The sequence below is a fragment of the Candoia aspera genome, chromosome 8, assembly GCF_035149785.1.
Source record: "Candoia aspera isolate rCanAsp1 chromosome 8, rCanAsp1.hap2, whole genome shotgun sequence".
NCBI classification, from domain to species: domain Eukaryota; kingdom Metazoa; phylum Chordata; class Lepidosauria; order Squamata; family Boidae; genus Candoia; species Candoia aspera.
In genome coordinates, this window is record NC_086160.1 from 77,972,297 (window position 1) to 77,989,639 (window position 17,343).

General features: G+C 50.6%; 1 protein-coding gene across 1 annotated transcript in view; it reads right to left on the minus strand.

Moving 5' to 3' along the window:
* Positions 1-17,343, minus strand: part of SFXN5 (sideroflexin 5) — a 78,190-nt gene that overhangs the window by 59,116 nt on the left and 1,731 nt on the right. The window contains exon 2 of the mRNA XM_063309693.1: positions 11,055-11,123. Coding sequence (XP_063165763.1) covers positions 11,055-11,123 — 69 coding nt within the window. The remainder of the gene's footprint in view (positions 1-11,054; positions 11,124-17,343) is intronic.

A 17,343-nucleotide genomic window follows, 5' to 3' on the forward strand; every position in this document is an offset into this window, starting at 1 on the left:
GGGGGTGGGTGGGGCAGGAGACCCCCCATTGCAGCCTGCCGGTTCCCCAATCCCCTGCTGTGCGTTAGCAGCAAATGTCACATGGACTAAATTAGCTTCACAAAAAATCTGCTCTCTCTTCAGCTAATCCCACACAGTTTCATTACAAGCAATTAAGAGCCTAATTTTAAGCACTGTAGTCTCACACCTGCCAGGAGGAAGGCAGGTCCTCTCCTCACGCATCTCCTTAAGTGTGCCTTGAAAGAGCACGTGACAAGAGGGAACCTTACCCAGCAGTGGATCTGTGGGGATCAGGTCAGAGCCCTAGAGGCAAGGAGATTACCATCTTATCCAGGATATAAGGCTTATTTATTTGTCCTGCCTTTGTTTGTTTGTTTTGGCATCAATTACATGCAATTATTTTTGCAAGATTCAAATTTAATGTGCATAATAAAAATATCATTAAAATGTTGAAAATCGTAAGACGATTCATCTATAAGCACCTGGAAAACAATATGGTGCTAAGACAGCATGGATATTTCAAATCTTGCCAGGCCAACCTGATCTCAGTAGCTTCCTTAACAGATTATAGGAATGCTGTAGACATAATATATCTTGATTTCAGCAAAGCATTTCACAAGGTATGCCACGACATTCTGTTGAGGAAGCCTAGATGGCTGATGGACATGAGCAATGACTGCACTGCTGGCTTGAATTACATCCTCAGGGTGTGCTCATCAGACCTTCCCATCAAACTGGAGAAAGATCTATCTATTCATACACACACACACACACACACCACCTCAGTGGATTCTAGGTGGCTTACAACAGTTACATTAAAATACAAGAAGGATGCAATAATCTGAAATGGTAAAGGTAAAGGTTTCCCTTGACGTAAAGTCCAGTCGTGTCTGACTCTAGGGGGCAGTGCTCATCTCCGTTTCTAAGCCTTAGAGCCGGCGTTGTCCGTAGACACTTTTCCGGGTCATGTGGCCAGCATGACGACACGGAACGCCGTTACTTTCCCGCCGAAGCGGTACCTATTGATCTATTCACATTGGCATGTTTTTGAACTGCTAGGTGAGCAGGAGCTGGGACTAGCAACGGGAGCTCACCCCAGTGCGTGGTTTCGAACCGCCGACCTTCCGATCGGCAGCTCAGCGGTTTAACCCGCAGCGCCACCGCGTCCCATATAATCTGAAATAGAAGCAATATATTTATAATAAAACTAAAACTTCCATTGATGGATCCAGAATCAATCCTAAAGGCTCTTTACAGCTTTCCAGAAAGTTAAGAGTGGGGCCCTAATGGCCTCAAAGGATAAATTGTTCCACAATTTATCAAAGAACACCCACCTGCAGTCCCGCCCGCCCCTGGCCACATCTGTTGACAATCACTTCAATATCGTCATTATCAAGTCTAAGGCTGGTTGTTGTACCCGTTGTCCTTAGTTTGGTCTTCTTTATGTCTAATTTTTGTCCCATTTTTTTTTCAGTGAAAGTGTAATTGCCAGACAATTAAGGAGCACCCTAGGAGGGGATTCTCTGGACCCCTTTCAATTGGGATTCGGGCCTGGGCATGGGATGCACAGGGTATCGTTGCTTTTGCTGAGGACCTTTGTCAGGACTTGGGGGTGGAGGTCGCATACTTCTTTTAGGATCTCTTGTGGCCTTTGATATCACCAGTCATAATATTCTTCTGGACCGTCTGCGATATCCGGAGACTGGAAGCACTGTTTCACAAGGGTTTCCCCACTTCCTCAGCGGACAGTTTCAGTGGTGGTTGCTGAGATCAGTGAGGCAGCGACAGCCACGGAGACAGCTTTAAGGGCGATAGGGGAAAGCTGTTGTGAGAACGAGAAGGGCAGAAGCATTCCCTGAGCTCTGGGAAAGCAGGCAATGCCAGGAAGAGGCTCAGGCTGGCCGCTCAGGGGAGGGGAGGGGAGGGGAGGGGAGGGAGGAAAAACACCATCAAATCACGGGAGCCTCTCTCAATACAGCTTAGATCAAGTCTTCTTGTGAAGTCGGTTTCCTGCTCTGGCAACTGGGGGGTGTCACAGGGCCGCTTTGGGTCTTGGTATCATCAATATGCGGACGATATCCGATTTTCCCCTGCCACACCAAGCCAGAGAAGAACGTCCCTGTCTTGTCCACAACTGGAGCTGTTAGAGCAGTGTTTCTCAACCTGGGCCACTTTAAGACGCGTGGACGTCAACTCCCAAGGTTCCCCAGCATGGCTGGGGAATTCTGGGAGTTGACGTCCACGCGTCTTAATGTGGCCCAGGTTGAGAAACACTGATCTGGGGTGTGGATGGGATGCAACAGGCTGAAGCCGAATCCCAGCAAGACAGAATCACTATTTCTCCATCAAGGCCTTCTAATATCTCTGATACTGAAAACAGAGTTGTTCTAAAGCATTTTTTGCTTTTTGTTTTGGTGTCCTATGATGTTTAAAACTATTACATTCATAACTGTGTTTTATATGCTTATGCATTTTTATCCTGCTTCGTGGATCTTTTGTTTTTATATTTTATTTATTTATTTGTCAAATTTATATAGCCGCCCATCTCACAAAACAAGTGACTCTGGGTGGTGTACAACAAAACTAAAAAACAGTTAGTTAATAAATACCCAAACAATTATTATTACTATTTAAAATCATTAAATACTATAAAAAACAAGGCTAAAAAAGAAGAAATATTGGGTGAAGGGATGGTAATATTATAAAAGCTGTGCAAACGCCCTCCTAGCCTCGACTGTCACCTGCTCCTCGAGCAGGAGCCGTGAGTCCAGCAGGACCCCCAGATTGTCCACAGGGTCTGTCTGGGGCAGTGCGGCCCCATCCAGCACCAAAGATGGCGTAGTCCTAGAACCGGCAGGCCCCAAAACCCAGAGCCGCTCCGTCTTGCCAGGGTCCAGCTGAAGCCTGCTGTTCCCTGTCCAGACCCGCAGAGTCCCCAGGCACCGGGATAAGGTGTCCACAGCATCGCTTAATGCGCCAGGGGCAGAGAAGTATAGTTGGTATCACAGCTTGCTGATGGCGCCTCACCCCACGGTGATCGATGAGCTCGCCCAGCGGCCTCATGTAGATGAATAGGAGCGGACAGCACCAACCGCTGCGGCACCCCATGCAGCAGGGGCCGTGGGCGGGACCGCCCCTGCCCAGTCACCACCGACTGGAATCCACCCCGGAGAAAGGCAGCAAAGCAGCACAACCCCGTTCCAACCCTCCCTCCCAATCCGCCGCGTCGACCCAGAAGGACACCACGGCTGACGGCATCAAAAGCCACCGAGGGGTCCAGTAAGGCAAGGGTGGGTGCACCACCCGTCCTGCCCATGCCAGAGGTCATCCAAACGCACAACCGATGCCGTCTCCAACCCATACCCCAGTCTGAATCCTGACTGAAAAGGGTCCAGATACTCTGCTTCATCCAAGGTCCTCTGAAGCAGCTGTGCAGCCACCTTCTCAACCACCTTCCCCCAAAGGGGGAGGTCAGATACCAGACGAAAACTGCCCAGTCTAACGGGGTCCAGCAATGGCTTTTTTGTTACGATGAAGGGCTGATAATCTTCAGATTCCAATGGAAGAGGGTCTCTGTAGTTCAGGGTTGAACTGTGGAGTCCTTGGTGCTCTCTGGGCCTGGCTGCTTGCTTAAGATTGAGGTGGGTAAAAAAAACCTCTCAATAAATAAGAGTGCCTAACCCTGTAAGACTGAAAAAAAAAGTCGAAACAATCTTGATAGGTTAGAAAATTGAGGTAAGAGTAGCAGAATGAAATCTGACAAAGACAAATGCTAATTTCTTCACTTAGGAAAGAGTACCAAATCCTCAGATACTGGGGAAGCCTGCCTTGGTAACAGTACTTGTGAAAAAGGTCTTGCAAAGAATGCAGTAGCAAAACAGGCAAATGCAACTTTAGGCTGCATCGATGGAAGTACAACATATTTTCCAAACCCCGGGAAGCAATGGTTCCACTGCATTCCGCACGGGTCGGATCCTGCCTCGTGTTCCGGGCTGAGTTCTGGGTGCTAGGCTTTAGGAAGCATTCAACAAAAACTTGGAAGAGGTTCAAAGGAGAGCAGCAAGATGGTAGGAGGGTTAAAAATGAAGTCCTTGTGAAAAGAGGCCGGGGAACTTCTTAGTCTTAAAAGAGAAGGGTGGAGGGAATACAAAAACGCCCTTCACGTGCCTGAAGTGATGTCACACAGGATCTGTTCTCCCTCATCCCAGAATGCAGGACATGGAATAATGATTTATATTACCGGAAGGCGAAACAATCTGATTGAATTGCAGGAAAGATTTCTGAAACAGGAATGCCACCAATGGCCCAGAGAGGTGGTGGGTTCTCCTTCCCTGGATGTGTTCAAGGCTCAGGGATGCTTTAATTTGGAGCCCTGCACACAGCAGGAGTTTGGCTTCAAGAGATCCTTCCAACTCCATGCACCGATGAGCAGACAGGTTCAGTTCAGTTAAGCCCACCTACATGGCGTTGCGTCCCGGGTTCTTTCAGAATGCAAGAGGAGAAGACCTCTGCCCTGAAGTGCTGCTTAACAGACATCGAGACAAGAGGAACAAGCTTCAGGGCACGGTGTCAGTGGGGGAATATGTCCCCCCACCCCGAAATCCAAGATGCAGGTGCAGAAGCCTGTCCACAGCACCAGACCTTCCAGCCCCTCCCCCCGCAGCCCCGCCTTGAGTTTGGGGAGGGGCAAGAGGGGCTACACAGGAGAGGGAATAATGTGTTATTCCCTCCTTTCAGGGTCCTGGGGGGGTGGTGGAATCCCAGGGTTCCACTGTTTGGCTTGCCTGCATTCTGGGATGATGCGAAAGGGATTCTTTCCGAGGGTTCCCACAAAAGAGGGACGCTGGGCAGGAATAAAAAACTCCAGAGAGAAGGAGCAGGCTGCTATTTCTTAAAATATAATCCCCGCTTCTGTCCTAGACAACACTTAATGCCACAAGAGCATTTGCAAGGAGAGCCTCCAGCACTGCCAGCTTTAGTGGCATTTCCACACCTCCCCCAAGGGTGGAAAATGTTAATTTAGGAAAAAATCTCTGGTGTTCTCCTTCACAGGTTAATCACTCTAGAAGGTCTACAAGAAGCTCCATGTTTGGGCTTCGTGGGTACCCACCACTTAGTCATCAATGACTGAAGACGGATACCCACTTGGCGGAAACGTGGGCAGTGACGCGCACGCTTGGATCAGCAGCCAGTGCATAGGCACAGCTTCTGCTCGAGAGAGAGAGATCCTTGGCAAAACCCGGCTTCTTCCTATCTGGATCAGGAAGATCAGGATCCCCATTTGCTTGGGAAGAAGGGAGCGCTGCAGTTTTCTTAGCTCAGACGTAAACCCTGCTGAATTTAACAGGAACTATTAATGGGCAATGCATGCAATGGGTCATCCTTTGCCTTTATTAAACACAATAACCTCTCAACTATGCCTAAAGTTTTTTAGCCCATCTTGCAAACAGCCCATTTGCTCAAAAGATTTGCTTGCCCATCTGCCACAAACCTGTCTTGTTACTGGCATGAATCATGGCTTGAATCATAAGAGCTTCCTACCAGACTGCAGGTGGGAATTAATTTAGCAATGCTCCCATGCTTCATATCTGTTCCTGCCATCCAGAATGGCTACTAGATTCATTTGCGTGCATTTAAACTCTGTCCTTTTTCCGTGTATGGGAATACACAGGAAAGTTTCTTTCATACAACATAATTTTGTGCAGCAGAATACTGTGGAAAGCTTCTGCATAAGCTGGACAGGAGCCAACTGAACAATGCTGCTGCAAAAAAGGCCAAGCCAATCCTCAGCTGCATCAACCGAAGCAAGTGTTGGGACCAAGAAAAGTCATTGCTCCTCTCTCTCCTGCGCTGTTCAGAATGCTCCTAGAATACGGGACCCAATTCTGGTTATCATGTTTCAGGAAGGACACGGACAAACCGGAGCACTTCCAGAGGTCAGCAACCAAGATGGCAAGATGCACAATGGAAAAGCTTACAAGGAATGTTCCTGTAAAAGGAGATACCACAAAACACAACTGCAGACAATTCCAGTAACAGGAAAAAGACAGCGGAAGAAGCCAATGCAGCTGGACAAAAGACTTACTGCACCCATGCACGGTTCCTCCATTCTGCACTGACAGGCAGCAGCCAGAGCGCTGCATCCAATTCTGGTCTCCACGTTTTAGGAAGGAAACTGACAAACTGGGGCATATCCAAGGAAGAGCAATAGAGAGCATGAGGGAAGGAAAGAATAACCCGTGCAGACGGGCGGGAGTTCCTGGGGACGTCCCACCTGGAAAAGATGGTGGGGAGCCACGACAGCCGTCCTCAAGCCTCTGAAGGGCTTCTGGAGGGAAGCTGAGGCAGAGCTGTTCTTCCAGAAGGCCAGGCAAGAAGAAAGGGGGCGAATCCACAAGGAAGGAGATCTCAGTCAGACATCAGGAAAAGTCTGCTAACAGTCACGACCCAGCTTGTCTTGGGAGATGGAGCTGCTTGAACAGACGGTGGTCCTCTCCCTGGGAGGATGCGGCGGCAGACTGCTGCACCGAGCCAGGAGCCGGACGAGAGGGTCTTCGAGGTCCCTTCCAGTTCTCTTGGTCTGTGACTCCACAACCGTAGAAAGATTCTAGTCTTTCAGCTGCTCTGAACCTTGTGGTTGAGGCCCTCCATCAGGACTGCACAAGATTGACAGCAATATTCAGCGAGGTCTGGGCGTGCCTTTTCCCTTGCAGCGCCTGGCCTCTGTAATGATACCCCCCAGAGACGCGGGTGGCTCCCACTGGGATGATGTTCAGGAAGCTGTTAAAGACCTGGCTATTTCCCTTGCTGTGGGGCAGGGTGATGGTTGAACCCCACAGATTTTTTTTTTTTTTGCTTTATATGTTTGTCTTTGCACTGCTCATGACTCCCTCCCCACTTTTTAAATCCTTTTCTGACTTTTTAAATTGTAAGCCACTGAGAGTTGCTGGGAGTCAGGTGGCCTCTAAATTGTATAAATGTGTAAACAAACAAACAAACAAACAAACACTATGTGTTATTTGTCCAAAGAAGTGACATGGAAGGAAAACCAACGTCAATGGAAATATAACATTAATTAAAATTAAACAGAAGCAACTAAATACAGCTACTAGAACGACTCCCTGCATATTATTTTTGGTTGGGTTAAAAGTGCACCAGGAGCAAGTTCTTGAGACACTCTGGAGGCAACATCACGTGGGGGGAGCGCTGCCACCCATGCCCCTCTGCCTCCCAAAGCACCTGGCCGTCGCGACTGCGCACCTGAACGGCAGCAGCATTTCAGCTGGTTTTCTCTGGGGACGTGAGCTCCAGCCCACCAAAAGGCACCCTGGATGCAATCTTATAGACTTTAGGGAGGCCGTTGATCCAACATCACAGATTCTGGAGAAAACTAGCTGCTCCATCAATTGATCGACTGCCAGCTTCTTAAGCCGGCAGTAGCACCGCACCTTGGCGCTACCACTCAAGCACAGGGCAATCCCATCGCTATTCACCTGAAACTATCCTCATCCAAAAGGACATTAAACTAGGATGTACTCCCCCCCCCATTACTGTTGAATTTGTATTTCTATGTTTCAGGGAGGACTTTTGAGGGTTTTGCTAAGCCAGAATTTCATCCCCCATCTCTTGCCTTCGCACCATCTCTATTCTCCTCACGCTGATGGCGCGGCCCTTCTGTCTGTAACTCAGGTGAGCCTGCATACCTGCCTTAAAGCTTTGCCCTTTTGTTGCCCTATGGAGTGCCTTGACATTAGGTAAAGGTAAAGGTTTCCCTTGACGTAAAATCCAGTCGTGTCCGACTCTAGGGGGCGGTGCTCATCTCCGTTTCTAAGCCTTAGAGCCGGCGTTGTCCCTAGGGACACTTCCGGGTCATGTGGCCAGCATGACTCACGGAACGCCGTTACCTTCCCGCCGAAGCGGTACCAATTAATCTACTCACATTTTCATGTTTTCGAACTGCTTGGTGTGCAGGAGCTGGGACTAGCAACGGGAGCTCACCCCGCCGCGCGGTTTCGAACCGCCGACCTTCTGATCGACAGCTCAGCGGTTTAACCCGCAGCGCCACCGCGTCCCGCCACCGCAGCACCTTGACATTAAATGTCCTAAAACTAAGATTTTAGTATTCCCAAGAAGGTGTTTCAAGGCTCCAGCTGGTTGGAAGAATAGTGGGAGATGTATTAGGAGGTCAAAACCTTTAAGTACTTAGGTGTCCATTTTCAACCTTCCACCTGCTGGACTAACCAAGCGAACTCAAAAAAGCATCCCATGTGATTATTAAATGTGCAAGCTAACACGGTAACAACTAGGCCCAGGAAGCAATTAAATTACCTGAAGTTCTGGTCTGATGCTATATGGTGCTCGGTTTTGCATCTATAAAGACACCACAAGCTTCGAAGTCATCCAATTAAAATTCAAAAAGCGGTAACAAGAGTCCCTTAATCAACTCTCAGTGCTCTCATACAGCTAGAATTCGACGGCATGTCCTCTGAGGACCCATCGAGGCTTCGTCACCTGGCCAAAGCAAACCCTTTGAGGGACTCCCTTGGTCCACCTCACCTTGTTAGATGGGTTTGTTTCTTCCCCAGGGAGACAAAGTAATCATGACTTGGCATCTTGCGGCTTTTCTGTTCTGGCAGTATCCACCCTCACTCGGCCTTAATAATTTTGCAAAAAATTGTGCAAATTGAAGCAGAAGACCTGGGACCAAGACAGCTAAACTGATAGAGCCAGAATTTCCCATGTCCACTACACTGCAGGTCCTACCACCATCACCTGGACTATCCCAGGGTTTTTCCTTATGTTTTACATATTTGACAAAGGAGATGTTTTTCCCTGGCCCAAACTGATGTGCTACCATTAGGAGGTCAAGGGACAAGTAGACCATCCTTCCTTGTGTGAGTCGCATTTGTGTAGGCTTCAATATGGAGGGTAAACCTGGATCACATGCGCCGTTAAAATGCCCAGTTGTCAGAAAATCAATCTGTTCCTATGCTCATGATGTGGCCAATTTCCAGATGCCTCCAAGAAGGTTGCAAAATTTCTATCAGGACTGTGGCTTATGAAGCCATTTCGTCCCTTCCTTACATTATTAAGCGTTCAGGTTTGTCTTTTAACCCTCTCTCTAGATGCACACAGACAGACTTTGGTATTTAATGTGATTTTATGATTGGTCTTGGACTGTAAACAAATCAATTAACCAGAATCTCCATCTCCAAAGCAGGCAACAAACAGCTGGAGAGGGCTGGGCCTTTTGTACTCTCTACTGCAGGATTTCTCAACTTGGGCAGCTTTAAGATGTGTGGATGTCAACGCCCAGAATTCCCCAGCTAGCATGCTGGGTGGGGAATTCTGGGAGTTGAAGACCACACATCTTCAAGTTGCCAAAGCTGAAAACACTGCTCCAGAGCAAGTAGCACCTCCCATAGTATGCAATTATAACTGCCTTTCCAGGCCTTCCCTCATGCGCATGACAAAACATTGCCTGGATGGTTGTGACGTTTGAGTCCCGGGTAGCAATAATTCTTTTTTGTTAGGTAATTCCTGGAAGGATACATTAAACCCTGGCACATTTCTGGCTGAATTCATCTGCATAGGTGAATAGAAGGGGTCAGGCAACTGGCTGGCTGGAGAGATGAGGGAAGCCAGCTTCTGCTCTCAGAAACCCAGGGCTGTGGACAGGGGTGGGTCCTGCTGGGGGCATAATCTCAGCAGCGTCTGGTTGGCCTCTGCAGTAACAGGATGCTGCGTTCAGTGGGACAGCTGTCAGATCCAGATCCAGCAGCATGCCCTCTCACACACACACACGCACAAAGAGCTATTTAGTAAACCTCCCCAGGTATTTAGCTTCTTTGCCCTCCCATTCTGTCTCCTCTTCTCTCTCTCAAAAAACATTGGGAAAAAAATAGGATCTCTGACTGGTCCCCAAGTATATCACACTTTTCATCAGGGACTATGAAGTGTGAGAAATTAATGGAGATAAATAAGCTGAAGAGAAGTAACTGATAAGGGAGAACCAAAATTAAGTGTGGTTTGAGTGGGAAATTAACTGCTTGCCATCCCTAAAAAAATGCTAGTAATCAGGTCCAAATTTACACTTATGCATACATTAGTACATTAACATCCTTAGACTTTTAATCCTTCCACAAAATGTTGATATAGCTAATTATTTTGGAACCATCACACACAAACACACATTTTATCCTTCTTAGTTCCTAATCCATTTCATGCCAAACAAGTGAAAATGCATAAAAGTATTTAACAATATTAATATTCTAAAGTGCTAATTGCAGAGTAAGCAGCGGAATTCCTGCAATGCCAAAGGAATCTCTCACCAGCTCCCTCCCCCCTCCCACTAGGGGGTCTTCCTGATCTTGGTTCCATTCTGCATGGCGCATGTCCGGTGTCATGGAAAGCAGGGTGCCTCACTAGGGCAGGCATTCCCTCTGCTGGGCCGCAACAGGTTCCTCCAGGGAAATGCCCCAGGATCAAGGGCTCCTGTGGCAGCCAAGGGGAACGGGGATGTGCAGGGCCGCTGTCCCGGCAGGGTCACTGGCTCTGGCATTGACATGGCTGCAAGTCCCACCACCAGGTTTCGCCCAAGCAGCAAAGGGATCCCCACAGGAGGAAGCGCTCAGCTCCGCCTGTCACGGCTGCCCTGGTCACTGGCAAAGTATGGTCTTTGGGCTATCAGGAACAGGGTCAACCGTGGAGCATTGGTGAGCACCACCTCTGCCCGTGGCAGAGAACCACAGAGAGAGCCACTGGGTGAGGGATGATTTAGAAAAGGCAAGGAACGATTAAAGGGAGCCATGACTAGGTCTGAACAAAAGAAGCCCAAGGGAAAGTATCCCTTGCTGGGGTTGGATCCGCGAGAGAACAGAACAGAACAGCCCAGCGGGATAGAAAAGGCAACGAGCTCCATTTGCAGAGAACTGAACCAGATCCGGCATCAGAGGGAACTCTTTGCAGAGCGAAAGACTGGCGGCTTGAGGCAGCAAAACCCCCTCCCTCTTAGGGAGAGGCACCCGAGACGAGTCTGGCTGCAGAGACATTACCTTCGTGACAAACAGCGTGCGGGGGTCAATGATGTCCAGGAAGTGTCTGAACCTCCCATAAAACGAGCCCTGGGGGAGAGAGAAGCACCAGGGTCAGGACGAGGGTGCTGCCCACCTGCCCGAGCGGCCTTTCCCTTCTGGCCGAGCAGCTCCAACTAGCGCAGGGAGCCAGGGATGCCTGGTGGCTCTCGTGCTTCCCCTGCATCCGAGGCAGCTGTGGCCACCATGAAAAGCGGCCCAGCCCACCAAAGCACCTGGCAGCTCCTCATGCCAATGGGCTGTGGCTACTGGCCCGTCCCCCTCTGCTGCAGGGGCTGGAAGAGCAGGTTGCCTTCTGCTCCCAGCCTTGCTCCCCCCGCCCGCCATGTTACCGCTGACCCAGGGCTCCTGAGGGCGCTTGGAGCAACCACTCCTGGGCCCTCAACATCGGGGATGCGGTTCCCTGAGAACCCTTTCTGCTCCAGAAGGGGAAAGGTGCTCAGCCACATCACTGAGCAGGAAAGGTCAGCTCAGAGGCGGCTCTGGGGGCATTCCTGCCGCTCAAAACCAGGATACCCCTCTGGGGCCCTCAACCCCCGTTTTGAGTCTGAACCTCAGGGGTTTGAGTCTGAACCTTTGCAAACAGCCGTGGCCTCGGTCGAGATGCCCAGGCAGAGCCCCACAAAGGGGATGAGGCCAGTGCCTTCAGGAAGAAAGCAGAAGATTGCCCTGCCACCCAGCATGCCAAATCTCCCCCCATCCCTTTTTCAGAGATAGCCTGAGCAATGGCCGGGTGGGTTAGGTGGTGTTTCTACGGCGCTCCCAAGAAACCCCACCCCTACTCCCACCCCAGCAGAGCAGGCGGTGGCACAGCAGGAGCCGAGGGTGGTTTCTGGCCAAAAGGCTGCTGCCCCCAGCCCCAGCTCTCCTCCTCTACGGCTTCCCCAGGGGGGAACCTTCTGTTCCCTGACCAGGCCACCAAGGGTGGAGTTTGAGCATCATCTGGAGAAGGCTGCTCTGCCCAGGTGGCTCAGACCCATCACAGGCAGGACTCCCGGCGTTCCAGCAGAAATGCTTCTCGGGGCTACGGTCCCTCTTTGTGCTCTAAAGCCAAAGGCAGGAGCACGCGAGCCGCCACCACACAACAATTCTTGCTAGCAGGCAACCAACCACTTTGTGCCACTCCTCAGGGGCACACAGACCAATTCAATGTCTCTGGTCTGATGGCTCCTGCGAAGGGGCATCTGAACTGGCAGGCTGCACTGCCAGTGGGACCCTGCTTCCCTCTGCCAGCCTGTGTGAGTCGCACAGCCCTGGCCTACTGGGAGTTTTGCTCTGAGGCGCTGCAGATGAAGGCCTTCCAAGGGCCCTGCGTACTGTGCCCCCGCCCCCACCCGAGATGCATCCCTCCTGCCACCCCTCCGTGCCGGGCCCTTTCCAGAAGAGAATCCTTGAGCCTCCAGACCCGGGCAGGTGCCAAGGCCATCCTGCAGGCACTTCAAAGCACCACCTCATGGCCATTCACACCCGTCTCTAACGAGGCAACAGCAGCGGAATTCACTCCCTCCCACGCCCTGTCCAAGCCTGAAGAGTTTAAAGAAAAACTTGGTTAATCAAGCGCTGAAAAAAAATTATAATTGGTTCAGAACACCTCCAGCTTCTTCCTCTCACATGGCTTGGCTCACTTACAAAAGAACAAAACTAATTAAGCAAATCTTTTCATAAAATAAATTAGTTCTGGGCAGAGACGCAGCAGAAAACAAAGCCGCCGCTCTCGTTAGCTAACCAAGCCAGACAGCTGGCCGGCTCCCCTTGCCCGGGCCGCTCCTGCCGCCTCTCCCTCCCACCACCCCAACGGCTGGCCTGTCCTTCGGCAGAGATGCCCTTCCTCCGTGCTCTGCCTCGCTCCCTCCCCTCGGGCACCCCGTGCCGCGACCCTCCCTCGCCAGCGGCTGCCGGACATCCAGGATCCGCTCCCGGCTGGGCCCCAGAAGCCACACACCCCTGGTTCAGTCAGGGCTGCACCTGGGCCAAAGCAGCCTCGGGGGGCCACCCAGCTTCACCCGCCCAAAGGAGTCACGGCCCCCGCTCTGCATCTTGGGGGGCTTTAGCAGCTTCCCAGTCTCAAGGCCAGAATAGCCAAAGGCCACCATCCCCGTGGCCTCCATGGCTGGTCAGACAGCCACCACCGCTCGCCACTGTTTCCAGCGCTGGAGCTCCTGCGGGGGATGAGCAGGGCCAGCTTGGCTTGGAGGACCGGCCCATGGAAGGCAGGCTGCTGCCTTCAGAGGAGAGGCGAGGGGGGGGGTCCTGGGCTGGCAGGGACGAGGGGTGGGGGCTGGAGGAGGAAGAGCAGCGATAGGCGCTATTAACCCTAACCCTAACCCAGGGGTGGGGCTGAAGGAAGGGTGAAGCAGAGAGGGGGCACGGAGGAGGCCCTGGCATAAGGACTGGTGGAGAGGAGAGGGGCAGGGGGGCAGCGCAGCCAAGCTTTATTGCTTTGAATGGCCAAATGATCCCACTCGTGTTGTTTTCAGACATCATCTCTCTCTCTCAGATTTATTCCCTGCCCATCTCACTCAGAGAGCGACTCTTGAGCAAAGGCAAAACAACAGGGAAAACCCCACCCAGGTCTAAGTTTGAAGTGGCTGTATGTTCGTGGCAGAGAAGGCACAGACATGAAAAAGAGGCGGGGGGGATGGCAGGGAGCCAAAGAGGGGCAATAAATGCCCAAAGCCTGGGAGGGTAGGTTTCCAGACTGAGCCTTGCCTGGAAGGGCTTCTGATGTCCAACCACCAGGTTTTGACGCTCGGTCCACAGGCCTGCTTTTGAACCTGCTGGGGGTGGGGCGGTGTCTTTAAGCCTGAGGCTGGAAAGGTGCCCCCCACGCCCTGTTCACAACTGTTTGCTGAACCATCATTTTTCCTGACCAAAAGTCAGTCAGTCTCCTGCTTCTGTTCCGTCTAATAGCAGTGTAATTCTTTCAAGGGAGACGGCGCTTGCTGTTTATGCGCGGCTCCTTTGAAATGGATCAGAAAGCACTTTACATGGTGCTGTGCGATCCGTTCAATTACCCCCTGGGGGGCTGGAGAACCCAAGGATCTCCTCCAAGATTGGGGTTCGTGGGGTTCCCACAGCTGTGCTGAAGCCTGTCCGGCAAAGGAAAATCCCTCGTTTCTCAGACTAACAAACTAAGTAGGTTTTCTTCTGCTCCCAAGTAGCAACTCCGTCATCCCCAGAACGGTCATTAGCATTAGACCATCTCCCTGCCCACCCAGGAACCCTACAGGACATTCCCACAATGGTGTCCCTCTACTTCTTCTATCCATTTTACTTCCCCAAATATTTTGAAGGATTTCAAGGTCCAATTCCTGAATTTCTGGCCAAGTATATATTTTTCTCCACACAAAGTGCAACATTCCCATCCTTTCTGTTGAGCCTGTTCCTCTGGAATTAATTGTAGCCTACGTGCCAATCAAATTCCAGTGATGCCTTTCCATCATCTTGGCTTCTGGAGTCAGGCTCTCTAGTTCTCCCTGTTTATTCCCCACACACCATGCACTGAGCAGAGCCATCTGCGGTTTTGGCTACCAACTCACAGCCTCCAGAAAGGCTTTCAGTATCTCTTCTGGGCAGGCCCTTTGCCTGCACACGGGTCAAGAGGAAAGTTGTGAGTTTCGATAATCTTGGAAACTTCTGTCACATTCCCTGTACGGGCAGAAGACCACACCTTTCCCACAGCATCATATCAGGTCTGCACACAGCCTCCTCGGGTCCCTTTACTAAGGAATCATCCACTGTCACAAGGCACCTCTTCTTCCTCGGGGTGGCTCTTGAGTTTCTTCAGTCCTCGTGGCCCACGTGTCTTCTGCGATATCCCACAACATGGCCCACCCAGATGGCTGGCGATCAGCCTCTAAGAGGGAGCGCCCAGTGCCAGTGCCGGAGCTCCCCCTGCACCGAGGGCCTGCCTTGCTCCCTTGGCTCAGATTCCCCCAAATGTTTGCTTCTGCCAAAGAGGTGGGTGGGATGTTCCCGCTCCCTCGGGTTCTCTTTGCTTCTCTGCCCCTCCTAGAAAACATCAGCTGTCCTGTCCAGAAACCTCTCATCTGCCTCAATGCATTTCATAGAATCCTGGGGTTGGAAAGGGTCTTGGAGGTCTTCTAGTCCAACTCCTTGACCAGGGCAAGGACCCTCAGATCATTCCAGACAAGTGACCGTCCAACCTTTGTTTGACGAAGCACCCGCAACTACAGGAGGCAGGCTGTTCCACAATAGCTCTGACGGTCATGAAATTCCTTATTTCAAGTTTGGATCTCTCTCTGTAAAGCTCCTATCTGTTGATTTTGGTCCTGTCCTTGGGCACGACGGAATAAGCCCACAGCCGTTCAAGTATTAAAAGAGTGTTGTCACGTTTCCTGCCAGCCTTCTCTCTTTAGGATAAACATACCCAGTTCTTTCAGCGGTTCTTCATAGGATTGAGCCTCCAAGCCCCGCACCATCTTTGTTGCTCTTCTCTGACACTCTTTCCAGTTCCTCAGTGTCCTTCTTGTATTGTGGAGGCCAAAACTGGATAGGATTCTAGGTGTGGTCTGACCAGAGCAGTGTAGAGCAGAACTGTGGCCTCCTATGACCTTGACCTTGTTGATGCAGTCCAAGACCACACTGGCCCTTCTGGCAGCTGTGGCACACCGCTTGCTAATCTGTGGTCTACCAAGACACCCAGACCCAAGCACAATTTCTGAGCCAGGTACCACTTTTCTTGCACCTGGGCATCTGGCTTTTCCTACCTAATGCAGAACCCCGTATTTCTTGCCATTGAATAGCTTTTTTTTTTTTTTGAAAGGGGCCAATATTTAAGTCAAGATCCCTTTGAACTTTGAGCCTGTCTTCTGAGGCACTGGCAGTTCCTACTAGTTTGCAGTCATCTGCAAATTTTATGAGCATCCCTTTGATCCCCTCATTTAAGTCATTTATAAAAATGTTGAAGAAGAGTGAAGCCAGGAGAGAACTGTAAGATACCCCACTGCATACCTCCCTCCAGGTAGACATAGATCCATTAAGGACCAAGTGTTGGGTATTGATGTTCAACCAAGACTCCATCTGGTAGTGGGACTATCCATCCCACGCTGCTCTATTTTAACAAGGAGGCTATGGTCAATCTTATCAAATGCCTTAGTGAAGTCTTGTAAAACCCAACGCTTTATGATTTTTATAGGATTTTCCCAGATATTGATGTTAAGCTGATTGGTTTATAGTTTCCTGGGTCCCCTTTTTTAAAGACTGGAACGTCAAGTCTTCTCCATTCTTCTGACACTTCCCGTGTACCCCCAGCATTCTCAAAGAGTACAATGGATGCTTCTGGATCATACTTGCTACTTCCTGTCACACCCTAGGAAGTAATCCGTCTGGCCCCGGGGACCTGAATTCATTCAAAGCAGCTAGCTGTTCTCTCACCACTTCCTTGCCTGTTACCCTCCTCTCCTGTTTCCCACAACGACACTTCTGACAAGTCAGACTTTTGCAAAAAGACAGATGCAAAATAGCAATTACGTTGTTCAGCCATTACCCTCTTCTCCAGCCAGTGGACCAACTGCTTCCTTGACTTCTCCCTTGCTCCACACATACCCAAAGAACCCTTTTTTGTTATTCATAGCAAGCCTTACTCATCCTGAGCCTTCCTGACTCCATCCCTGCAAATTCGGGGTAATTGCTGATATTCTGGTTTCTTTGCGTGCCCCTCTTTCCATTTGTTAAGCTTGTCCTTTTCGTCTCTTTACCAGAGAGCTCTTGGTGCAACCATGCCAGTCTCGTCAGGGGTCTCCCATTTTTATTTCTCTTTGGCATTGTGTTTGGGCTTCAATTATCTCATTTGCCAGTTTCCCAACTCTCAAATGTTTTTCCCCTCAGGATTTTCATCCATGGAATCCTTCCTAGTTTTGCCCTTAGCTTGTTGAGATTGGCTCTTTTAAAATCTAGAATGTTGATCTGGCAGTCTCCCGCTCTCCCTGCCTGTGACATGGACTTCAAGCAGAAGACAACATCTCGCAGGTCCTGATGATGCTTCCCTGGCTGCCTGGGGCACCTGGAGCCCTCCCTGCCTCTCCCCTCCCCAAATTTCCATGCAAGCCCCCCCACCATTTGCTGGCTTGGGCTGCAGGGTCCCAAAAGCTGCCACCCTGGATGAGGCCAAGCCTGGGGTGAAAGAAGATGGCAAAAAGAAGGGAAAAGTGGGGGAAGTGTGTCCTCCTTGACTTCTGTGTCTAACTCTACTCACTCTCCCCGTTCATTCGCTCGGTGGGATTAGCGA